At 46.9% G+C, this 25,358-nt stretch overlaps 1 protein-coding gene across 7 annotated transcripts in view; it reads left to right on the forward strand.

Annotated features, from left to right (window-relative positions):
* hspg2 (heparan sulfate proteoglycan 2) overlaps window positions 1–25,358 on the forward strand; it is a 94,460-nt gene that overhangs the window by 60,213 nt on the left and 8,889 nt on the right. For 5 of the 7 annotated variants that reach the window (XM_079741634.1, XM_079741638.1, XM_079741639.1 and 2 more), the window contains 35 exons: window positions 129–256; window positions 613–699; window positions 1,163–1,221; window positions 1,600–1,764; window positions 2,046–2,156; window positions 2,611–2,711; window positions 3,245–3,425; window positions 6,266–6,325; window positions 8,454–8,576; window positions 8,758–8,901; window positions 9,009–9,436; window positions 11,358–11,493; window positions 11,838–11,989; window positions 12,254–12,398; window positions 13,220–13,363; window positions 13,617–13,751; window positions 14,208–14,389; window positions 14,739–14,934; window positions 15,289–15,468; window positions 16,065–16,325; window positions 16,788–16,950; window positions 17,256–17,353; window positions 17,664–17,930; window positions 18,423–18,535; window positions 18,975–19,122; window positions 19,516–19,632; window positions 20,123–20,140; window positions 21,459–21,543; window positions 21,974–22,118; window positions 22,247–22,349; window positions 22,908–23,017; window positions 23,408–23,516; window positions 23,698–23,796; window positions 24,241–24,462; window positions 24,896–25,140. In XM_079741634.1, the coding sequence (XP_079597760.1) occupies window positions 129–256; window positions 613–699; window positions 1,163–1,221; window positions 1,600–1,764; window positions 2,046–2,156; window positions 2,611–2,711; window positions 3,245–3,425; window positions 6,266–6,325; window positions 8,454–8,576; window positions 8,758–8,901; window positions 9,009–9,436; window positions 11,358–11,493; window positions 11,838–11,989; window positions 12,254–12,398; window positions 13,220–13,363; window positions 13,617–13,751; window positions 14,208–14,389; window positions 14,739–14,934; window positions 15,289–15,468; window positions 16,065–16,325; window positions 16,788–16,950; window positions 17,256–17,353; window positions 17,664–17,930; window positions 18,423–18,535; window positions 18,975–19,122; window positions 19,516–19,632; window positions 20,123–20,140; window positions 21,459–21,543; window positions 21,974–22,118; window positions 22,247–22,349; window positions 22,908–23,017; window positions 23,408–23,516; window positions 23,698–23,796; window positions 24,241–24,462; window positions 24,896–25,140 (5,160 nt within the window). The remainder of the gene's footprint in view (window positions 1–128; window positions 257–612; window positions 700–1,162; window positions 1,222–1,599; window positions 1,765–2,045; window positions 2,157–2,610; window positions 2,712–3,244; window positions 3,426–6,265; window positions 6,326–8,453; window positions 8,577–8,757; window positions 8,902–9,008; window positions 9,437–11,357; window positions 11,494–11,837; window positions 11,990–12,253; window positions 12,399–13,219; window positions 13,364–13,616; window positions 13,752–14,207; window positions 14,390–14,738; window positions 14,935–15,288; window positions 15,469–16,064; window positions 16,326–16,787; window positions 16,951–17,255; window positions 17,354–17,663; window positions 17,931–18,422; window positions 18,536–18,974; window positions 19,123–19,515; window positions 19,633–20,122; window positions 20,141–21,458; window positions 21,544–21,973; window positions 22,119–22,246; window positions 22,350–22,907; window positions 23,018–23,407; window positions 23,517–23,697; window positions 23,797–24,240; window positions 24,463–24,895; window positions 25,141–25,358) is intronic. The other 2 variants (XM_079741637.1, XM_079741640.1) reach the window with 2 other exon arrangements.

Genomic DNA, 25,358 nt, shown 5'->3' on the forward strand with positions numbered 1-25,358 from the left:
CATGAATGAGATACCAGTGTGCGTTATTATATGTGTTGTCTTCTGGCTCAGACACACGTGGTACTCCCTAAGACAGCGACAGGCAGCCTCAGTCAGTGACGGAGTGTTTTGGTCTTGCTTTGGTGCAGAGCTGCCTGCACAACACCCAGGGCGAGCTCTGTGAGCAGTGTGCCACCGGTTTCTACGGCGACCCCACCGTCGGGACCCCCGAGGACTGCCAGCCCTGCGCCTGCCCCAACACGGACCCCGACAACCAGTAAGTCCTGGACCCACACCCTCCCCACCAACCTCCCATCCTGACCACACCCTGGATCCCGGCCGGTCTGTAGCATGCAGGCGTGCCGGGGCAGAGTTGCTTCCTTACAGCCCAGCGTCATTCACACCATTAAATCAATACGATTAGGTTTCTATTTTGGTTGCACTATCCCCCCTCCTTCTGCTGTGGGCGCAACATGCAAGAATGGAATTTGATTCTGGCTTATTTACTAAAAATGAAAGCATTTTTTTATTTTATTGGATTTAAAAGTGTAAAAAGATAAACACAAAAGTACATCAGTATAAGGAGGGGGATGATCCCATGTGTGCTCGCATCAAATGTGTTTTGTCTGACAGGTTCTCCCCCACCTGTGAGAGTCTTGGTAACGGAGGCTACCAGTGCACTGCCTGTCAGCCTGGTTATACAGGCCAGTACTGTGAACGGTGAGCCACACACTCGCACGCACGCACGCACGCACGCACACATGCGCGCGCACATAGACAAAAACACACAAACACTTGAATGTATTGATGATGATTGTTCTTTTATTATATTGTTTTACTTACCCCAAAATGAGACCATAATGTAGTTTAATCCATGAAAAACAGGGAGATTCACATGCATGTAAGGCTAGATCTTATCCCCTATCCATGTAACCATATACTTTCATATAAAGATAATTCGTTGTGACCAAATATATCTCTATTCTACATAATCATTCACTTAGTAGCATCGATGATAATGCTGCCCAATCTACCGGAAAATATTTTCTACCAGATTTGCACAGGCATAGAAATATAGCTTGAACCTGCATGTTAACTAGCTTTCTGACACCCTATATCAGTGTACATTACACCTGTGAGCTTTAACTCATTTCATCTACACTGTTTGGTTCCCCTTCACCAGCTGTGCTCCGGGCTACGTTGGCAACCCACAAGAGAGAGTGAAGTGTCGTCCTTTCGATGGTAAGTCTGGACTGTTGTGGACACAAGGTACCACTGTTCTGAGGTAGAAATACAGATACTGATACACAGATGTTAATTTTCCTGCATGAATGACAGGTACAACATTAAATGTACTAAGAATCAGAGTCTGAAGAATTGTATGCAAAGTTTGCTCTCGAATACATGCAATAGCTGCAGAAATAGAACGACTTCCAGCCTACAGGATATAATATAACAATTAAGATACGTATGTATGCATATAACATTACAATATTAATCCTAAATCAAAACCATAAAAAATACAAATAAACGTTCCATCTGAGCAAGGGCAACATTCTGTCCTAAATCCCTCCATTCCTTCACCTTCTCCTTGTGTGTGTACCGCCCGGTCCTCCACAGACGCAGCCTCCCTGGTGGTGAAGGTCTACCCAGAGCGGGTGCTCACCTCCCAGGGCGGCTCAGTGACCCTGAGGTGCCAGGTGAGCGGAGCCCCACCCCACTACATATTCTGGTCCAGGGAGGACGGGCGGCCCATCTCCACCAGCGCCGAAAGAGGCAGAAACGGTAGGAATGCGTTTAGCATTCTTTGTTACCGTTTGTTGGAGTTTTGTTGGACTATTGGACTCGTATTAGGGTTGCTAAAGAGACATGGGTTAATACATGGTAGATGGTGTATATGGTAATATATGTCATTACAGTATAAGTAATTGTACATACTTTCGGTACATTATTATACGTTACATAATGAATATACCATCCAATGGATTGAAGATGCATTTGACAAACATATTAACACCAAACACACATCTCTGAATGTGTGTGTGTGTGTGTGTGTGTGCTCACAGGAGAGGAGCTGCACTTCAGCAGCGTGCAGCCCAACGATGCTGGCGTCTACATCTGCACCTGCAGAGACCTGCGCAGCACCAACAGGAGTCGGGCCGAGATCGTGGTCAAAGGTACCTCGTCTATGTCACCATGGCGACCACAAACAACCCCAGTTCCCCCCAGAGGTTCACTAGGACCCACGGTGGTGGTTCACCAGGACCGACGGTCACTAAATGTATCCAGATGTTTCCATGAGCTCCATATAGACATGCTCGATCTCTGACCTCAGTGAGATGGCAGCTTTGTAATATACTGTTGTTTTCAAGCATTCATGTGGTTCTAAGCCTCTGGTGTAAGGTTAGACCTACCTGTTTCAAATTTGTTCCGCCGCCTTCTCGGATACAAGGTCCCTTCCCCTTAATGTTACGTTCAACAAATCAATTTGAGCGCCTGCCTTCCCAAGCCAACTAAATTGGTGAGCAGTTGATTCTATATTATTTAGCAGTGTTAAGCAGTTGAGTATTTAGCCTCCATTGAAGTGACCCCAGTAGTGGTGAAATGACTCCGGTCGCTCGTCTTCTCCAGCGGTGTCGTCCAAGCTCATCGAGGTGACTGTGGAGGAGCCCCAGACCCAGAACATCAGACCAGGAGCCACCGTCAGCTTCATCTGCACCGCCAAGAGCAAGGTGTCTGTCGGCCCGTCTGTCTGTCTGTCTGTCTGCCCATCTAAAACAAAACATCCAAATAAAGTACATGAAACCTAATGGCAAAAAACATGCCTTTCAACTGTTTGTATACGCACAATATATATGTGTGTCTTAATGTGAATTAATAATTAATTCACAAACTATCTGTCTGTCTGTCTGTCTGTCTGTCTGTCTGTCTGTCAGCCTAACTGCCTGCCTGCCTGTCTGTCTGTCTCTTTATCTATTTATCTATTTCTCTGTATTTCTGTTTTACTTTCTTTCGGTCTGTTTGTATGTTTTACTGTCTATACATCTATCTATCTGTCACGTCTGTCCGTCTGTCTCTCCGTCCGTCTGTCCGTCCGTCCGTCCGTCTGTCTGTCTGTTACAGAGGCACATTTTCTTTTGCCCCAGGATGTGGCGCAATCACACACTGGCACCAAAGTCCAGACAGACAGCACACTGCTAACACTCAGCCCGGCCCTCTGTAGCGTGCCTGTTAACCCTGAACTCCTTGTTCTCCCCCCCCTCAGTCTCCGGCCTACACGCTGGTGTGGACGCGGCAGGGCAACGGCAAGCTGTCCAACCGGGCCATGGACTTCAACGGCATCCTGACCATCCAGAACGTGCGGCCTGAGGACGCCGGCGTCTACATCTGCACGGGCTCCAACATGTACGCCATGGACGAGGGCAACGCCGCCCTCTTCGTGCTAGGTTTGTGATCCTAGGACAAGTCATCCGCAGTCGCCCGCTCCCCCACGCAACCCCCCCAACACGCAACCCACCCCCCCTCCGAGCCCTGCCCTCCGCCCTGCTCTGGCTCGTCACCGCGGAATCCGACCCCCACCCCCTCCAAAACACAACCTCCCCCCCCCTGCCTCAACCCCCTTTCTTTGGTCCATCTTGGAATGGTGCATGCAACTGTTTTGTGGCTGCATATTTCTTCCAGTGTGCTGTGACTACTCGGCTATGGGGTAACATGGAGTGTGTGTGTGTGTGCGTGTGTGTGTGTGTGTGCGTGTGCGTGTGCGTGCGTGTGTGTGTGTGTGTGTGTTTGAGTGTGTGTTTGCCCCTGGTTTATAACCACTCTGCTGCTTTGTCCCTCTGGTTGTATCTGTCCTGTGTTTGTTGCTTGTTTTCTGTGTTGTTTGCTGTTGCTTTTATTATAACAAATTGTAGTCGCTACTTGGTGCTGCTTTTTCTATGTAAAACCAAATACAGCTTGTGGGTCTTATTAAATTAATACCTTGAAGTTCTTTTTTGCATTTCCATATGGGATCAATTATAATGGTGGTCAATTTAAGTGTTGGTTTAATCAAATAATTTAATAGTCAGACACTGGCTAGCCATCTCACATTCTTCTTCATGGGTGGTTTTAATGTTTTTACGGTAGTCCTTTTCATGGTGAGGTGAAATGATTGGTGGTGGTTTTGGTGCTTCTTGTAGTACTGGTGTAGCTTACTGGTCGCTAGCATGTTAGCTGGGTTATCAGGGTTTCCTTCCTCTACTGTGTCACCCTGGGGACCCTGGGTAGAACCCTCACTTCGTGTCACCAGCCTAAGCCCCCACCACCCACACAGAGGACCCCCAGCCACACTGAAACAGGCATTCAAGGACGTCCGTTTAGCGACCAACTGTCTCAATAATACTCATGTGCTGCCACATCTAGTATTCCCTCACTCTCCTGGCCATACTGAAGAATACTCATAAACAATGCCGCGCTATATCAGCCATCATGTCGTAGGTTGAACGACAGTTTTACTTTTAACACGTATAGGCGTTGAGTCTGTACTGTTACAATGCTATTGTATAACTGCCTCTAGACTACAGTACTGTCAGATAACAGCTAGACAGGGTAAGATAGCCCTGTTTCTTTGTTGTTGTTGTACATGAAATGCTAAAGGAGATCTTTTTTCTTTTCATAAATCATAAATGTGTAGATTGTATGCCTACTTAGTTAACGGTCAATTAAAAAGATCTCTGCAAATAATAAGAATTTTTACCGCAAATGATGTGATGATCTTTTAAAAATAATTAGAATCGCCATTTGGATACACTATTTCAGTTATGCTCATAATTATTGATGGAATGAAATCTTTGAATGGTAATTTACATTAAACTATGTAAAGAATCAAATTCCCCAGCTCATGCAATTTTAGCATTGTTGTTTTCAACAATTTATTTTGTATATCTTAGCAGAGATTTTTATCTCACACATTCATACAGAGAGCACATTTTTAACCACTTTATGTATCTTGTGGTCTGATAATGTTACCACAATTCAGTTTCAAATGTATTTACAATTACTACTGTATGCACCGGTGCTAATGTAAAGATTTTATATTTTCTGTTTTTCTTTTTGTTTTTTTTATATTCGATTGATGTTATATACGTACGTATGTCACCAGGTATTGTATTTATCTTAACTGTGAAAATGTTTTTGTGAGAGAACAACCGACCAAACAAACTAAATGATTTGATTAAAACAATAGATGAAATAATAGATTTTGCAAATTACTCAATCGGGGTTTGTATGTTGAGATCCTTTTTTATTTATTGATATATTTGAGGATAACCACAAGCTGTACAAAGAAAGTCCAAAGGTATTGCCTTACTAACCTGCATGTGTAATGTGTGCTTCTACGCTTTATGCTTCATGGCTTTATGTCTTCTGCTTGTACTGTTATACCCATGCTGCATTCTGTGTGTTTGCATGTGTGTGCGTGTATGTGTGTGTGTATGTGTGTATGTATGGCTACAAATGCCTAAAGGAAATTTGTATCCATGGTATCAGCAGGTAATATGTGTGTTTTCATATTGAAGCTATTATCAGACATCATCACTTGATGAGCTTTCCTTATATTATATATATATATTATATATATATATTTCCTTATATCAGTATATAAATGTCAATTGTCAGCGTGGAAGGTAAGTGAAGTGCTACCACCAGACAGGTCATAATATGAAATCTGAAACTGGGCATTGATATGACTTATTGTTAGTTTGCAACACTTGTTTCGGAGTTTAGCACAACATTTTATGTAATCACAAGACCTCTTGAGGCTGAATGTTGAACCCATGAAACTGCAAATACCTGGTGACCACATCCTTATTGTTAATCTTGATAGGTGAGCTCTCTTTTTGATCGGGTGATGGCTTACTCTTAATGCGACGATCCTCTCTAGAGACCTCAAGGTCAGGAGCAGAGCGAGTAGAGTGCAAATCAATCACACAAGCATGGGGTACAGTGTATGTGTTGGTGTGTCCAGTGTTTCTGTGTGTCTCTAAGTGTATTTACATTCCCTTGTGTTGTTGTTTGTTGTTTGTGGTCCCTATTGTTAACATTACTTAAAAAAACTCACAAAAAAAAAAGAAAAACATCTGGCTGCTTGCAGATGCAGAGTTTAATATTCATTCGAAACGGGGGACAGCCGGTCAGCTACTCCCCCCAACCACCCCCCAAGGAATAACCAAACTGACATGTCAGTTCACATGTTCCATCCCTACCTCCCCCTCCCTCCCTCTCCCCCCCTCCCCCTTGGTGTCTCCAGAGCCCTCACAGACACAGATGTTTTACACAGCCTATGAAATGTTTGAAGGACATAGACAGCGTAAGTGTGCACGGTCATGGTCTCCCCCTCCTCTCTGTCCTGGACTCCTGGTCTGGAGGAGCCTCCTCCTCCTCCACCTCCTTTTTCTCCTCCACCTTCCATGCATGCATTCCACCTGCTGCAGCACAGACATTACATACCGTATGTATATACATGTGTGCAGAGTGTGTATATATATATATATATATATTTATGTATATATATATATATATATATATATATGGTAAACCTGGTAGTGCTCATGTACAGTAAATCCTACAAGCATACACTGCATGCAGACATATATACAAACACATACACGCACATACGATGGCCAGAAGGGCTTTCGATGCGGTGCATTGTGTGGTAAATCTGGTAAGAAGACATCTTTAGACTAAGTCAAGGTATAAAGATGTAGTGTATATTTCCTCTCGTCATGACTTCACACATAACACTATCTAGTTGTACATGAGCATTCCTGAGTAACGCCTGCTTGTTTTTGTTCATCACGGCTGGAAAAGTTGACCTTTATTCCTGTTTTCTACTCCTTCTGAATGTTGAGTCCATCCATAATCACAATGATCCACGAGAACCAATTTATTCATCGCAATAACCATCTGATTGAAAATATTATAAAAATAATATTACGATCATTTCTTGCGAAAATTGTTCACAAAATGCAACAAATCAATTATTATGCTCGTCGGCTTAGTTGTCAAATGTAACACTCAACAGTCAGGTAGAGGATATTTCCTTTTTTCCATCTGCTTTCTCATTCTCCCCTCAGAAACCATGCTACACTGTGGGCAGCGTTCCCACCCAGGCTTCAAACATCATACTGTGCCTAACACATCTCATCCCATCCTCATTCACATGCTGACACATTGCCTGGCCCTGGCCAGGCAGCTGCTACTCCAATTGTGTGTATGAGGACTACCAGTTAGCCTATAGGACTTCGATAGGACTTTTTTTTGAACACCCTAGCCAACTATTATAGTGGCTAGGGTGTTCAACTCCCAGCCGAAAGGTTCATGGTTCGATGCCCAGTGTCTACCTGTAGTAGGCATCTGATGTCTAACCCCTTAAAGCTCCTCAATGACACTTTGGATAAAAGTCACCTCATCATTGAAATCATAATTTAGAATTGTTTTCCTTATCTTATATGTACATTGGATACTTCTATTGATGAGCTCGTACTGGTTGAACTCCAGCACTTACCAATAAGTATTTCTTATAAATAAGAATAACTTGTATGAAAAAAAGTTTATTTATTTGCCCTTTTGATATAGATAAGTAAGTCTCATTAAGGTTAATCACCTTATTTGCAAGAGAGACCTGATAGGTAGAGATTACATTTCAAAAGGTCAAGTAGAATGATAAAGCAGCTTCAGTATATCACTTACACTCATCATTGTACTAGTTAGACCATGTCCTATTAAGTGACACTCATTAATACTTTAGTTAAGTTGAGTTAATTAGTTCATTAGACAGGAAATGTGCACAACAAAGTAGTTAGGCCAGAGTTGGCTAGCTAGCTCATTTTAATCCATGGTCCGTTATAGTGTAAAAACAGACAAGAAACCTTCAGAATGTGATGGAAACATCACACACCCAGCATTCAAACGGCAAAGCCAGGGAGTGAAGTTCAGCTTCAGTTTTCCCGCAAGAGTCGTCCCCTCCACACACACACCCTCCCTGCTAAATGAACCAGGGCTTTCCTCAGTGTGACGCCCCGGGATTATACAGGCTTGGATCGGACGCCTTTGCAGTGATCCCTGCTGGTCCAGACAGAGTGCCCAGTGCCATGCCCAGTTCCAGCCTGCCACCTCTTATTAGTGGTGTCTCGTCTGAGGGGGGCCCAACCCAGCAGACAGGCCCCAGGCTTCCACTCCCTCACACAGTCCAGTCGGCCAAGGCAATCGTCAAACAGCCACATCCCTCTTTCCATACGATCACTTGCTGCTTGCTCCATACAACAAATCCACCCAGATTTTGCAAACAAAAAACAACCTTACAGTGCTTTTCTTTTTTATTGTCTTTTTTTCCGCACACCAGCTGGGCAGTTCAATTCTGCACCGTATCTCCCTTTGTACGTGAGAGGGTGTTCCCTTTCCCCTGGGGTTGACTGTCACTTGTCTCTTCCTATCAGCCGGGGAAGGGTCGCAGCCCGTGGCCACGGTCACTCCCGCAGTGCTGAGCGTCCAGGCGGGACAGCGGGCCGAGTTCCGCTGTGCCGCTGCCGGGAGTCCCGCACCGGCCGTCGAGTGGATCCGTAAGTTCTGCCACCACAGAACTTACCCGAAACATGACCCCCCCCCCCCCCCCCCAGTCAGACTGTGCTGTAACCGACACTGAGCTACTAGCGTTGGAGGCTGCAATCGTCATGTTGTCGTGGTTGTGAAGAGGGTTTGGTGATGTCATTGTTGATGTTGTTGTTGTTGTTGTCTGGCCAGAAATCCGACCGCGTTCCCAAGCCAAGGTGCACGGGGGGCTCCTATCCTTTTCGTCCGTGCAGAAGTCCGACGAGGGGGAGTACATCTGCAAGGCCCTGAACACCCACGGCGAGCACACCGTGCGAGTCACCCTCTATGTGCAAAGTACGCTACGTTTTTTGTGTGTGTTTTTAGCGTCACATCTAACTTCCAATTGAATGCCCTTGTGGGGTTATTCATGTATCAATAAATTAAACGAGTTTGCCTTGCAGAGTCCAACACAGGCGGACATATTATTGGAGGCGGTCATGGCAACACAGGTGGTCATGGCAACAACGGTGGTCATGGCAACAACGGCGGTCATGGCAACAACGGCGGTCATGGCAACACCGGGGGTCATGGCAACAACGGCGGTCATGGCAACAACGGCGTTCATGGCAACAACGGCGGTCATGGCAACACCGGGGGTCATGGCAACAACGGTGGTCATGGCAACACGGGCGGCCATTCCCACACTGGCGGTCATGGCCAAACAGACTCTCAGGTCAACACAGGTCTGGTCAGCCAGCCCCAGGTTCAAGTGAGCCCCCCCAGTGCTGAGATCCACGAGGGCGAGACCCTGAGGCTGTACTGCCGGGCCTCCGGATCACCCGCGCCCAAGCTCACCTGGCTGAGGAACGGGGGTCAGGTTCCGCCCCAGGTGAGACCCTTCACCTCCGTCTCGGGGATAACAATCGGGCCAATCTTTTTGAGCATGGATTGAGTTCAACTAATTGAATTAAGACTAATTGATTCACCTTCTGGTGTGCCCATGTCTGTCACATTGTAAAATTGCCCAGCACCACATTATGTATACACATTTGTTGCAGGTTGATTCTCCAACTGTTACAGTCTTGTGACCCTTTTTTTCCCCTTTTTTTCTTTGTTTCCTCCCCATTTACTTTTATCCCTCCCTGTTTTGTTGTTATGGGGATGTTCGCTCAGGCCATTCCCTCTCACGGTTTCCATCAGTTTAAAAGCAACAGTCTCGATCTGTTACAGAGACGTATTGAAGAGCTGCAGGTCTGTCCATCTGTCCACTGTCTGTGCGTCCTGTCCGTCTTAGCTCCACCCCATTGTCCTTTTTATCACTGACCACTCCTCTCCATGTTGTCCACTAAACGCATGATTTAATATGTTGCCTAGTAACCGCACATGGTAATAACCAGCAAACATCTACCACCACACGTAACCCCTGACCAGAGTGCACTAGGGTCCATTGTAAAACAACACCCAGCCCGTCCCGGGTCGGTCCCTCTGGTGTATGTTGGCATGGGGAGATCGTGTTTTTTGCACCACGCTCGCGGAATGTTGTGTTCCATGGATCCCTCTTGTGTTGTTATCATCCTCCATCGCACCATCATTCCCCGGCAGATTTTGCGGCTTAAACACACCGTCAAGTCCACTCACACGCGTTGTGTGTGAGCACATGAACTAAGGGACTAAGCACACAGTAGGTGCTGGAGGTATTTCAGACTTGCTTTGCCTCTGTGCCAGCCCCATTCCTGCTGCTTCCCCCCCGCCCCAGTCGGTGGGGTCTGCTGCACGCCGTTGTGGGAGGGAGGGGGGGGGGGGGGAGCCCCAGGGTTGTGTCGGCCCCTTTCCCACCGGGGGGCGAGATTGGGCTCTGCCATGCGGCCACGCATAAACACTCTGGGGGGGATTGGAACAACACACCGGAGAGAGGGGATAGCGCTACCCCGGGTGCTCAGATTGGTGCGATGGGGCAGACGTTAAGCTAAGCTTTGTTACGTGGAATACACTCCACCAAACCCTGCCCTGAACCCCTACCCCTGGCCTACTCAGTAGTACCCCTCCATTCGTTTCATACCCCTTCTGGCTGTAAAAGTGGGGAAAGGTTTGCCAAGAGTTTGTCTCCTTGAATATTTTGCTTGTTTGCTAGAGTTATTGGGAATTTCTTCAAGTTATGAAGAATCATTGTGTCAATAGGTAAGAACTATGGGTTTATTGCGATTTGTGTACATCCTTCCAAAGCTGCAAAGTCATGCTTCATTCTTTGGCAACCATCCGGTGGTTGCGTTTCAGTCTGCGCCCTGTATATTCCTAACAACTATCATTTTGGCAGTGTTGAATTGGCTGAAATGGTTATTTTAATCAAATAATAATTCCCTTATAACTACTAGAATTCCGTTGCTAATTCAACTCTCCTTGTTCATCTCAAGTGGTCAGATTAACAATCTAAAATCAAAGACGCCGTCTCATAGTCAACTCGGCCTTAATTGCGTAGCCTACACACATCCATATAAAAAGCACCACAATCATCCTGAGAAAAAAAACATGTTGCACAACATTTAGAGCCTTAGTATTCCATGTGCTGTCTCCTAAGGTAGTCCCCAGTAGTGCTTCTGTGTTGCTATACCCTAGCGATCAATGTCAAAATGTCAATTATGTACGTCTGTGTTTTGTCACAACGCCGTATTTGTTTAGCTCAGGTAAGTGATTTGCTCTGTGTGTCGCATTGTCTGCAAACACCAATAGGCCTTAAGCCCTGGAATAGAAGATATCAGTCCACAGGCTGCTGTGTCAGCACCGGTCATGACTTCTTCTCGTGCCCCCTTCAGAACCGCATGGATCGCACTGACATCGGCACACTGCTCATTCCCAACGCCAAGGCGTCCGACTCTGGGAACTATATGTGCGTCGGAAGCAACAGCGCTGGCTCAAGCAGGGCCTCCATCCAGGTCACTGTGATCAAGGGTAAGGCATCACAGAGCTGGCGTCCTTGTCATCCAACCGATACACTATGATAACAATGCATTATATTATCACGCGTGGTTGGGGGAGCATTCATTCAACACAGGATTGCATAGTTGTGCTGTGTTATGGCATGTATTTCATGTTTTGTATCCATTTGTGTTTGCTATTTGCATTTATGTATATTATCTTAGATGGTATTGTGGTTCATGTCGCGTCTGTTTTACTTCATGTCCTGCATTCAGGATGTTTAAATCATCTTATACTGCAGACATGAAGGTCTTTCTTTGAGTTTTGGTAGTTTTAATGAATCTCAATCTCAAAGAACACCACTGTTTTCTCTCCAGCGGACCATGTGACCGCGCCGGTCAGCATCCAACCCTCCATAGCTGACGTGCAGGAAGGCCAGAGCCTGGTGCTCAACTGCTTAACCACTGGGAGCCCCCTGCCCAGAGTCACATGGACCCGGGCCAGAGGCCGCCTGTCTGCCAACCACCAGGTTGGCCCCCTGGACACAGTTCACTCCCTTTATACTGCTGATATATGAAATATGAAATATGATTTGGGATATTATGTGGCTTTTCAACGCTTTTTTATTTGATGATCAGCAGGTGATATTTGTTTATAATATGAAATAGTTCTGGAAATATTTAAATTATAATCGTACATTTATTGTGCAATATTTCACGATAATCTCAAATAGTATTTCACAGTCATTTGCATTTTAGCACATCTCATTTGATGTCCCATTCCGTGTGTGAAGGTTCTTGGCAATCAGCTGCGCATCGTGTCGGCCACTCCTGACGACTCCGGGGACTACATCTGTCGGGTGATCAGTAACCAGGGCAACCAAGAGACCCCCGTCCACCAGGCGGCGGTCTCCGTGTCCGTCACCTCGTCTTCCTCCCGTGAGCGGTTGATAAATCCAGCAACTCAGCGTCCAAAACAATTCTAAAACTGAACCCTTAAGATTGATCTCTTCTACACTAGCCCATACCACCCCCTTTAGCGTGTGACTCAGACATGGCTTATTCCCCCAGTCAATCGTAGATGACGGTAGCTCAGATCAGTAGGAGGATCAGGAGGGACATGAAGGTGACCTCATCAGAGTGGGAGGAGGCCATAGTAGGACAGTGAGAGTGTAATGAATGGCTTTTCCAGTCCTGCTTTCCATGGCTGCCCAGTGTGACCTCAGTGGGCTGTAGGTTCTTGTTTTCCCAAAACGCTTTTCTGTGATCTCATCCTCATTCCATGCGTCTAGGATTCCACTAAGACTTGTGAGAGTTCTTTCACTGCTGCCAGCGTAGGCTGCTGTCTTTCTCCCTCGTAGTCCAGGAACCCTGAGGTTTTTGTGCGTCATTTTGTCAGTTCAGTAAGGGGAAGTGTTGTTTTCAGTTCGATTTTTCTTTTTATTTATTCATCTATTTATAATTTATTGTTTTCAATTATTGGTTGCGTAACATATTCTTATTTCCAAAGCCCATCTCCCCTTCCCTCCCTCATCAGTTCTTCATAAGCATAACCCAAGCCTAAAATACCCAAACAAAAATAAATTATAAATGGTCAACATTTACAAAAAACACTATGTAATTATATATAGATATTTTTATAATAATATTTTTGTTATAACATATTATAATAAATCCTAATAGCCCGTCCCTCTAGCCGTAGCCTGTGTCAGGGTGTCCCCCCGAGGTGTTCTGCCCCTGACCTGCGGCTCCCCCAGCAGGCCTGCAGACGCCCATCATCTCCATCGAGCCCCACAGCGCCTCGGTGCGTCTGGGCCAGGCGGCCAGCTTCAAGTGCCGGGTGTACAGTGGAGCCACGCCCGTCCGCCTCGAGTGGAAGATGTCCAACAACAGAGCCCTGCCAGGTGGGCACCGCCAACGGCCATACTGAGATGTTCATCCTGCAAGACATTTAATTTGTTTTTTCGGTTGCTTGACTCTTCCCCCAACGGAAACTATTAAAGTCTGAACCAATTTCAAACCAACAACAACAACTACGTTTAAAAGCACCTCACTTGCACACCTGTCAGTAAGAAGTTGCTGTTTTTTTTGGTAATCTTGTGTTTTTCGTTGAACGTCCTCTATGGTCCTAAAAAATCGGCTTCTTTTTCCCCTAAGCTAACGTCAAGGTCTCCCGGGACGGTTCTGTGATCACAATTTCCAACGCCCAGCCAAGCAACCGCGGGGCGTACCACTGCGTGGCCAGCAATCTGTTTGGTATCACCCAGAGCATTGTCTCCTTCAATGTCAGAGGTCAGTCCTGTGTGCGTGTGTGGGTGTGTGCGTGTGTGACTCGACGATAGAGTGCATGTCTTTGTTTGTGTGTAACACAAACAGACATACAGGACAAGCAGAAATGCACGACGAAAAAAGTTAATTAGGGTCGATTGATGAATTACACAATATTATGTTTCCCTGACTATTGGGTATCACAGACACTATGCTCATATCCTTGGAAGGGTTTTAGTTTCATTGAATGTGGTTGTATCCATTGATTTTGTCTTTACAAATCTGTGACGTTGTTTATGTCCGCATGTGTGGAGCCCAGAAAGACTAGCGGACTTCATGGTCCTCAGCTAATGGGGATCCCTTAATACAAAAATACAACTAAAATCGTCTCTGTTCAGTCGAAAGTGCTCCCACCAGTGGTCAGTCAGGGTCAACACTCCTCACGGTTCCCCCCCCCCCCCCCCCCCCCCCCCCTCCCAGAGCCCCCCGTGGGGTTGGTGACCCCTAGCGGGCCGGTGAGGGTCCGGGTCGGCGACCCCATCGTCCTGGAGTGCCAGTCATCCGGAGAGCCCCGCCCGTCCGTGTCCTGGCACAGGCTGGACAGCAGCCGCAAGACCATGCTCGGCAGCCCCGCGCCCGTGGACTCCAACGTCGTGCTGGAGGTACCGGAGATCCGTTCGGTCGCATCGGGGCGTAGAGATGTGGAGGGTGTCACTGTGATGAGACAGATAAAATAAAGTCAACACGAGGCACAAATACAGTGAAAAGTCGAAACATTTTCTTTTCATGCTTTTATCGTCCATGACACGCTGTATAAACTAAACACCATCATCAGTGTTGTGATAATTATCATTTTTTTTATCATCTTTATTGGAGGGATGGGTAGACAACAATCAACAAACTGTACACAGAATGTCTGTGTATCCCTACCCTCTACCAACATAAACACATGTTGGTAGAGGCAAAAAGAATAAAAATCATTCTAAGGCCTCAGAACGTCCCTGTGTGCAGGTTCTGTCGGCCCGGCCGGAGGACGCTGGCACCTACGTGTGCACGGTGCGCAACAGCGAGGGCAGCTCGGAGACCCGGGTGAACGTGGTAGTGGAGGGCGGGGCCCGGCTGCCCAGCGCACCCAGGGCCTCCGTCCTGGAGCCCCTCATGATCGTGGAGGAGGGCAAGACCGTCACGCTGCACTGCAAAGCACATGGTAACCACGGGGACCCAGCCACACAGCCTCGTGAACATTCATTATTTGAACAGGTTTCCTGTTTCCCGAAATGATTAGAATTCGTTCTTATGGTGTTCCCAAAAACAATACAGATGTATCTAGGCATCCTTATTGTGTTCTTTCTCTCTCTCCATCTTTCCAAATGTGCTCTGTCATTCTTTTAGCTTTTAATATTTTTGTTCTTATATTTCAGTTGGGGTAGTACAAAGCACTTTGACACATTGCTTCTGTTTGAATTGCGCTCACCCTCCCGGTCTCTCTCTCTGTCTCTCTCTGTCTCTCTCTCTCTCTCTCTCTCTCTCTCTCCCGATCTCTCTCTCTCTCTCTCCCCAGGCTTCCCTACCCCCAGGATCAGCTGGTCTAAGCTGCGCTCCCCTCTCCCCTGGAGGCACAGTGTGGTGAACGGCAGCCTGGTGCTGCCCAGCGTGGGCCGTCAGGACTCTGGAGAATACATCTGCAACGCCACCAACAACCTGGGCACCAGCGAGGTCATCATCACGCTGGACGTGGAGAGTGAGTCCCACAGAGAGAGAGAGAGAGAGAGAGAGAGAGAGAGAGAGAGAGAGGGATAGAAAGAGTTAGAGAGAAAGAGAGAGGGAGAGAGAGAGAGAGGGAGAGGGAGAGAGAGGGAGAGAGAGAGAGGGAGGGAGAGAGAGAGAGAGAGGGAGAGGGAGAGGGAGAGTGTGAACTAATGTCACTCATGGTCATTTAGCCTCATACTACTCTGGGATCCAGCAGTCCTCCTGTTTTCTAGCAGGACTTCTATGGGGAGACGGCACAGAGCCTGGGTCGGAAATCCATAAACATTAGAGGGGTGGAGCCTTGTTTCCCCTTTTCATTACGGAGCCCTGTTCATCCAAATGAGAGCCGGTGCTGTCTGACTAGCTCAGATCAGCAGATTGTTAATCTAAAATCTGATTTGTTGGACTACCCTCATACTGAGTAAAAGCCGCTTCAAACATCCTCCAAATTGAATTGAAAAGAACCGAATTTCCCCCGGAACCAACTCCATTTGAATGCTACAAGGTCACGGCTCATTTCGACCAATCAGCATTCGTCTCCCCAGTGGTCTCATCTCTTATCACCTCCCACCGTCTGCCCCCCCCCAGCCGTGCCCTACGCCACCGCCATGCCCGACGACGTGGCGGTGCGCGTGGGGGAGGTGATCCGGCTGCAGTGCGTGGCCCACGGGACACCCCCCCTGCAGTACACCTGGAGCAAGGTGGAGGGCAGCCTGCCCGCCCGGGCCATGGTCAGCGAGGGCGACCTGCAGATCGACCTGGCCACCCCGGACGACGCCGGCAACTACAAGTGCGCCGTGGCGAACCGGATGGGCCGCAGCGAGACCCTGGCCAAGGTCACCGTGAGATGTGAGTCAACGCGGGGCCGCTGGATGGGTGGCTTGATAAAGGGTTCAAACTAGTCAAACTCGTTAAAGTCAATTTGCGCCAGGGTTCGGACTCTGTAACCGCTGACCAAAGTGAGAGGAGGATTCAGACCTTTCAAAACGTACGTGGTAATTCATTCTTACCTAGCAATTGTAAATGCTAAGCGCTTGTTTCTAGAAATATCTTTACTGTACCGACAGCGATATATTGTTTCTCTTTCTTCTGACAAATAGATCAAAAGCGTCTGCCCTCAATGATATTGATAATGTAATTCTAGTTTCGAACTCACTGAAGCAATGGATGAACATTTTCCAAACTGTTATAATCCACTGGAGTAAAACAAGGAATCCTAAAGTGTCTCCTAAACGTACTCGAATAATGAGTACAAGGTTTCAAAAAGTTCAAACTAAACTAAGGTCTCCCCCCTCTGCTCTCTCTCTGCAGCCCCCCTGGGGGTCCGCATCTACCCCCAGGTGGACGTGAAGGCCCTGGGCGGGACGGTGGAGTTCACCTGCTCTGCAGCAGGGGGCGCTGAGACCACCATGGAGTGGCTGAAAGAAGGAGACGTTCTGCCTCCAAACCACCATGTCAAGGACGGTGTGCTGAGGTGAGTCACACACACACACACACACACACACACACACACACACGATTGCATTCTTATAGGGGCTGGAATATTGAATACAGTTTATGGCCAGAAGTAGTACTGGCCAGGGAAAGGTTCTGGGTTCAAACGCCAATATCAGCATTGTTCCTATAATGCTTTGTTTGCTCATGTCATGATACTCTGTCATAGTAATGGTAATCAAGCGAGTTGTGATACTGTGAAGTCATCAATAAACGTATGTTTGTGTTTCATCCCTGCATGTATGTTATGATATATGTATAAGTGTTGCTGTGTCTTTTCGGTAGGATTGAGAATCTCAAGCAAAGCGATGAAGGCGTTTACATCTGCAGAGCTAGCAGTCCATACGGTCAGGCCCAGGACTCCGCTAAGCTCACCATCCAAGGTCTGATATATCAATGGACTTATACTATATATATCTATACATATATACAGAGTGTATTATAATGTATATGTACTGCAATGTTTGTTTTCAAGAAGATATACAATCATTCATCCTTATTCTTTGTTGTACATGCTCCACCTCTGCATTTCTCCACCAATAAGAAGCTTACGCAGCTGCATGAATCCCCCACAAATACCAATTGGCTCACACAGAGCCAATTCACCTGAAACTGATGTATCCTGGAAGTGCATGTCACTCACCTGCTGTCTCTGCCCCCACCCTGCCTCCACCCTGCCTCCACCCTGCCCAGCGCTGCCCAAGGTGATGATCAACGTGCGCACCTCCATCCAGACGGTGATGGTGGGCAACGCGGTGGAGTTCGAGTGCCAGGCCATCGGCGACCCCCAGCCCACGGTGCGCTGGAGCAAGGTGGGCGGCACGCTGCCCGCCCGCATCATGGTGAAGGAGGGCATGCTGCAGATCAGCCAGGTGACGGAGGCCGACGCCGGGGAGTACCGCTGCACCGCCACCAACGACGTGGGCTCGGTGCAGTCCCAGGTGGTGCTCAACGTCCAGTGTGAGTGTGTGCGCCCCGATAGGAACCCGCGGTTCCCGTTCACCAGTCGGCAATCGCATCATTGCGTTGTTCCTGGATTGATGTGGGCAGACGGGTGTTGTTCAATTTAGCCGCTGCTCCATGATCCGGAAGGACTAGCGGCGAGTGAGGCCGATCAGAATTTGGGGCTACAGTCGTCACTGGTGTAGAGTTATAGAGCTGCCCATTGTAATAGGTAAACATGGGAATATTGTATGTCTGGTGTGCACTGCACAACTGCATTGAAGAAAAACATTCAAGTGCACATACAAATGCATAGAAATGGTGTCGATCTGTAGACCTTTCATACTTTTCACTTCCACTGTCATAATTGTTTTATGTATGTATCATTTGTGCATACATAAACCCATGTGTTTAGCGTGTGCATGCAGACATACACAACCGCAAGGAAGAACTTGTATAGTACAACAGTCCGTGTCGTCTGACGGGTGTCTCTGTACGTCTCCCTCGCAGCCCTGCCTCAGATCGCGGCGCTGCCTGAGACCAAGGAGGTGACGCTGGGCTCGGACGCCGTTCTGCCCTGTGAGGCCTCAGGGTATCCTGAGCCCAAGATAAGATGGTCCAAGGTACATGGGACGGCAGGTCCACCATCCACGCAGATGAAGCCTTCAGAGCTGCTGGCAGGGCCACTGCGCTCCTTAGTTCTTCACGTCATTCACTCACAATAGTCAAGAAAAGAAAAGCTTAGTTTTGATTTAATTCGTTTTTTTATGATTTGTATTGGTGATGGTATTTTATAAAAGAAAAATCCACCACTTGAGGGTTGTGAGGTTTGAGTGTTGATGAGTAAAAGTCAATCCATTCATCAACCAATTCCTGTTTAAATCCAAGCTTTTAAGCTACAAACTGCAGCATTTGTTTTTCAAATTGTCAATGTACGCTCTCACTTTTTAGATACAGGAGTTCCAGTGCACCTTGGAAAACGCTCAGCTTTAAGCACTGGCTGTCTACTTTTTGTTGAGCCCACACGTTGTGCCTTTGTGTCTCTCCTCTGCTCGCCTCCAGCTGGGGGAAGAGCTCCCACCCAAGTGTTTCCAGGTGCTGAACGTACTGACGGTGCCGCGCGTCACCCAGGAGGATTCTGGGACGTACGTGTGCACCGCCGCCAACAAGCAGGGCAAGGTGGAGGCCTTCACCAGTCTGCAGGTCCACGGTGCGTCATCCTTCTGGGTTTAGCCTCCAAGCGTTGTTTTAGGTCGCTTGTGTTGTTTGCACAATCAACAAAGTTACATTGAAAACCGACTTTAGCAAAACGAACTGTACCGGTAAACCAAAAACAAGCCAAGGGGATTATGGCATCTCACATGCAAACTGTAAGGAAATTAAACGTAGATAATAACATTTATAATAACAATAAGAAAACAAAATACCAAAAAAAATATAATCTATTGATAATTTATCACCTTAATGCATAACATAAATTAGAGCAAGACAAATTGACAAAGCACTGCATCATTCCTACCTTTTTTCTCATCTCACTTTGTAATGGACTGAGCGATGATTCCACCTGACTGTGTGTGCGTGTGTTTGTATGTTCTGCGTTCAGAGAGAGTGATGCCCTACTTCACTCAGGAGCCCCTGTCCTACCTCTCGCTGCCCACCATCAGGAACGCCTACAAGGCCTTCAGCATCAACATCACCTTCAGACCCGACAACGTTGACGGTGAGAACGCCACCTCTAGGGCCTTTCATCAAGCACTTCCTGATTAATCATGTATCAATCCTCACTTGAACCTTGTCCCAGTTCTGTTTCCTTTGATGTCTCTTTGTGTATGTAATATGTGTGTGCGTGTGTGTTGGTCTGTGTCTGTGCCTCTGACTATGTACTGTATATGTCTTTGTGATTGTGTGTCTGTGCCTGCATCCGTGTGTGTGTATGTGTGTGTGTGTGTGTGCCTGCATGTGTGTGTGTGTGTGTGTGTTGATGATTGTCTCTGTGTGTGCATGTGTATGTGTATATGTGAATGCGTTTGTGAGTGGGCGTGTGTGTGCCTGCGTGCGTGCGTGTGTGTGTGTGTGTGTGTGTGCTTGTGTATGTGTATGTGTGAATGCGTTTTGCGTGTGCCTGTGTGTCCGTGTCTAAACATGAGTAACGTAACGTCTTCTTCCTGTTCTCCCTGACCTCTCCTCCTTCCTGCACACGGTGGGTGAAGGTGTCATATTGTACGCCGGTGAGTCTGGGTGCTTTGAGCCACAGTCAGACACCAGACCGGCTGCTGGTGGCTCCTTGTTGGGCTACAGCACCACTGGTTTCCCCGGCACGGCATCCCTGAAATGAAACATAGAGCACTTTAGGGGCCTGTTGTAACGTAACACGTGGACACATGGTGAATGGCCTATGTCTCATACGACAGGCGAGATGTTACAGTCACTATTTCCGGATTTATAATTGACCCTGACTGGGGGCCTTGGTATGAAGCATATGCCATGTTGTCATGAATCTATATTCAGTCACCGTTGTGTACGTCGTCTGTGAGCGCTTCTTTATCACCCACAAGACAGCACTGCTTTTAAAGGTGATGCACCTTATAGCATATATAACTATGGCATGTTTTTATATGTTGTTGTTGTTTTTTTGTATGGCACTGTTATTGATAATGAGTGATACATTCAGTCTGACATAGTTGAGAAGATAAACAGAAAATATTTATTATTTGTTCATTATTATTTAATGCGAATCAATACATACAGTCCTTTCCATAATAATAAGCAGCAACCCTATTTTTTTTTTATAATTTAATCAGTAAGACATCTGGCTGTTTTATCAACGACATCATGGATTGTTTCAATGAACACTCGTACAGTTGTTTTACAACAGGAAATGCTAAAAGTATGTTTTTGGATCAAGCCATATTGAAACAATCCACAGTGTCAGTGATCCAGGTTGTCTTGGTATGCAGGCGGCATGTTAGTGCAAGCGATGACCACATGTGGATGGTGTGGCTCAGCGAGCATGATCACTGGCATGGTGCTCCTGGTAGGGGAGGGGGAATGGAAGTGGACCACAGCTCTGGCTGTCACTCAGGAATGCCCAGTAGAGCATCACCTGGCTTTCCATTGGCTTCATTATAGCATGTTGCCCTGCAGTACGGTTTGCAAACCACCAGCCTTTGTGTGAGTGTGTGTGGGTGTATATGTGTGTGCGTGTCTGCGTGCGTGCGTGCTTCGTAAGTGCATGCTTGTGTGTGTATGTGTGTGTCGAGAACAGTACAAGGTAAATACAAATTCTCGTTAACAATTCTAGAGAAAACAAAACATGTTGTCACTGACATAATGAATATTGCAATGCTTTTGGCAACTTGGACAAATTGGCAAAAATCTTGCAATAATACAAAGGGATGGATGGATTCCCCACTGGAAAAAATTGAAGGCTAATAAAATCACCTGGCTATATATTTTTTACCATGTACTGTATGTAACAGATGGATGTGTGGATATGTGTGAAGATGCTTGTTCCCCATGCTCATTCTGGTACATGTGACCGTCCAGGGATGATCGTCTACAACGGCCAGAGGAAGAGCACAGGAGCAGACTTCATGTCCCTGGGACTCGTCGGCGGACGCCTGGAATTCAGGTCAGCTTCCTATCCCTCTGTCTGCCTTCTGTCGAATGCAGATCTATTTTTAAGTGCGGCTATCTTTGACGTAGAGCAGCCCGACCAAACGGATTTAGACTGCGATGTAACGGAGAGACAGACACACCTGCACTTCGCTTGGCACCCTGAGATGAACCGTTTCATTCATTTCACAGCCAGAGCCATGTCCGGCAACACGCTGACTTAAAGTAACCACTGTTCTTCTGTCTAACGTGTTTTAAAGAACGGAGGAGCGAGGTGATCCGTCAATGAAAACACCTGCCACTTACCACATTAATCTAATGTCATGTGGGGCCAAGAGCCACACAACTCTCCACCCCCCCTTCTTATCCTCAACCACAAGACTCTTCAAAATATAATTTCTACAAAATATAATTTTCAACCTATCCATATATTGGAACCCCTTCAGGTTCGATGTGGGCTCTGGCATGGCCACCATCCGCGACCCCAACCCCATCAAACTGGGAGAGTTCCACACAGTGGAGCTGCACCGTAACCTCACCCTGGGCTCCCTCCGCGTGGACGGGGGGGAGGCCATCAACGGCAGCTCCCAGGTACTGCCGCCCGTCTCTCTGCCATGGCTTCATTCAAGATTCAAGATGGTTTATTGATGTACACCCATCTGTGGTGGATACAGCGGTACGGGAGCTTTGGTGTGACGGTTCTTCCTCTCTCTCCGCAGGGCAAGTTCCAGGGGCTGGATCTGAACGAGGAGCTCCATGTGGGGGGCTACCCCAACTACACCCTCATCGCCAAGACAGCGGGCATCAAGACCGGCTTTGTGGGTAAGGCATCGGTTTGTTATCTGATCCAACATGTGACGTTAACACACAGTGCTATTTTATCGTTTACTCGCTTAAAATAAGGGTTAGGGTTAGGGCTCTAACCCTAACCCTAACCCTAAATGTTTGGAAATAAAACAAATTACTATGGAAAATACTATGAAATAAGGTAGTTAACCCATTTGTGCCGGCTGCTGCGCGGCGCAACATTGTATCTACTAGATACAATGTTGCGCCGCGCAGCAGCCGGCACAAATGGGTTAATAAAATAGCTAGGTTAAAGCCTTTAACGCCTGAAGCCTAAACCCCCTAGGATTTTCAGTATGTGACTGTTATGTTATTGTTATATTTTAGTTTTTTCATCTTCGTGTTCCAGCGTATTTGGATAGAAATGTGCTATGAAAAATGTAATCCATTATTTCGACAATTATTATGAGAGAACCAAAGAGTCAGTGGATGCCTCAGAGCTCTTCTAGGATGGGCTTCAGACTGAATGATGTATCATTTGAGAAATGTCCAGAAAAAAACACATGTGGTTGTGTTGGCTTCTCTTCATCACAGGCTGTATCCGTCAGCTGATCATCCAGAACGAGGAAGTGATCTTCAAAGATCTCGACCGCAGCTCCACCGGCGTCACCAACTGTCCCACCTGCAAGGACCAGCCCTGCCAGGTCAGTGAGGAGGAGTACATAACTATAACTATAATAACTAGTTTGGTGATCTGGAGAGAGGGGACCATGGAGCTGCTGTTGAACTATACTAACTAGTTTACTGATCTACAGAGGAGAGACCTCCCAGCTTCCATTGAACTATGCTACACAGCTTTGTCTGGTGGGGTGTTGAAGACGCAACCAAAGAAATAGCAGCCTCAGGATGTCTAGGATTTCTGAATTACAATTAGATATGATGAGATACCAAGTCATTGTTAACCGACCAATCGCCACACAGCACATAATACAGAAGATGATGAGGGGCTGCTGAAATGATTGTTAGATCTGTAACAGTTTTATCAATTTGTTTAAACTGTGTTTTTGTGTCTGTATGTCTGTATGTTGGTGCAGAATGGGGGCAATTGCGTAGTTTCAGAGGCCAGCTTGTACAAATGCGGCTGTCTGGAAGGATTTACTGGCAGCAACTGCCAGCATCACTCTGCACTGCATTGCCACATCGGTAAGTCTTTGCATTGTGGTTAAAACCGTGCGACCTTGTGTTAACTCCAAACATCACCCTCTGATTACAATAACAGCCCTTTTCGCACCACCGAATGGTTCCTACAAGGAGGACCACAATCAGCACATTATCAGTCTAATATAACAGGTCTATTTACTGTTGGTATTTTCTTTATCCCCAGACGCATGCGGTCCTGATGCCACCTGCATCAACCGTCCCAACGGCCTCGGCTACGACTGCCGCTGCCATCTGGGCAAGTCAGGAAACAAGTGCATGGGAGGTAAGAGAGGCAGCCGGGGTCTGAGGTCATCACAGGGCCCGTTCCCTTTTTTGTTGACATATCATGTGACCTGGGACTTGTATTTATTCTTTTTTTTATATTTATTATAATTGTCAGTTTGAACTGTGAACACAACCGTTTTTTGGTCTTTCACCAGTACTAGTAATATTAGGTAAAAATAATGATATCCACCAGAAAGGTAAACATATACTCGCAATACGTATGACTAGCATGAGTCACAACATGCTAGTCGTCCTTTATTACCAAGATAGTCCCACACCGCACACACAGACCCCGAACTTTCACCTTTCTAAATGTTATATATGTACTCCCTCGCTCATCGACATTAACACTCAGTGACTTTTATTCATATTTGCAATAATATTCAGGACAAAACAAATACATCCGTAAAATATAAAACTAAGTCGGAGATTCGCCCTGCAGGTGAGTTGGTGACCACGCCCATGTTTGATGGCGACGCGTCCTACATCGCCTACCCCCCGCTCACCAACATCCACGACGACCTGCGGGTGGAGCTGGAGTTCAAGCCGCAGGAACGCGACGGCCTCATGTTCTTCTGCGGAGGGAAGAAGATGAAGGTGGAGGACTTTGTGGCCGTCTCCATGGTAGACGGACACGTGGAGTTCAGATACGAGCTGGGCACAGGTAGGAAACACACACACACATAGTCACACACACGTGCTCAGACATGTGCACAAACACACACACACACATATGCAGAAGCACACACACACACGCACATACAAACACTTATGCAGAAACACACATACACGTACTCAGACACGTGCACACACACACACACACACACACACACACACACACAAAAGAAAAGAGCATATCACTGTGAAATAATTTCATGGCAATTATCCACAACATTTCAACCAGGGGGAATACTTTGGTCACAACTTGATCAAAGGACACCTTAATCATATTTTAATTTGATGAGTGATTTGATGATTTGTTTTATTATAACCAGAGTAGTAAAACACAAAAAACGATCATTATAACCCACAAAATATCAAAGTCCCATTGAACCATTGATGGCGATGACGTCGTCGTCTCCGTCTTGCCTCTCCAGGCCAGGCCATCCTGCGCAGCCCGGAGCCGGTCTCCCTGGGCCAGTGGCACCGAGTGGTGGCCGAGCGGAACATGAGGGAGGGCAACCTGAGGGTGGACCAGGGGCCCATGGAGAAGAAGACGTCCCCGGGCAAGGCCCAGGGCCTGAACATCCACACGCCCATGTACCTGGGAGGGGTGCGGGACGTGGGCATGCTGCCCAAGCCAGCCAACATCAGCGTGCTTTTCACGGGATGCATCGGAGAGGTGGGATATGGGACTCTTCTTTGCTGTGTTTATATAAAAGAGCCAGAGCTCTATTGTTTCTTACGCAAACGCATTCATGATAATAACGCTGTGTTATTGTATTGACGCCGCAAACAAGAGGCTTTATGTAAATCACAAGTCACTGATCAGAGATGACCCATCTATCTGAAAACCTACCTGACTATTCATGTAAGCAACTTACCAACTTACCAATCCCA

This window comes from Pollachius pollachius, assembly GCF_949987615.1.
Source record: "Pollachius pollachius genome assembly, chromosome: 8".
NCBI classification, from domain to species: Eukaryota; Metazoa; Chordata; class Actinopteri; order Gadiformes; family Gadidae; genus Pollachius; species Pollachius pollachius.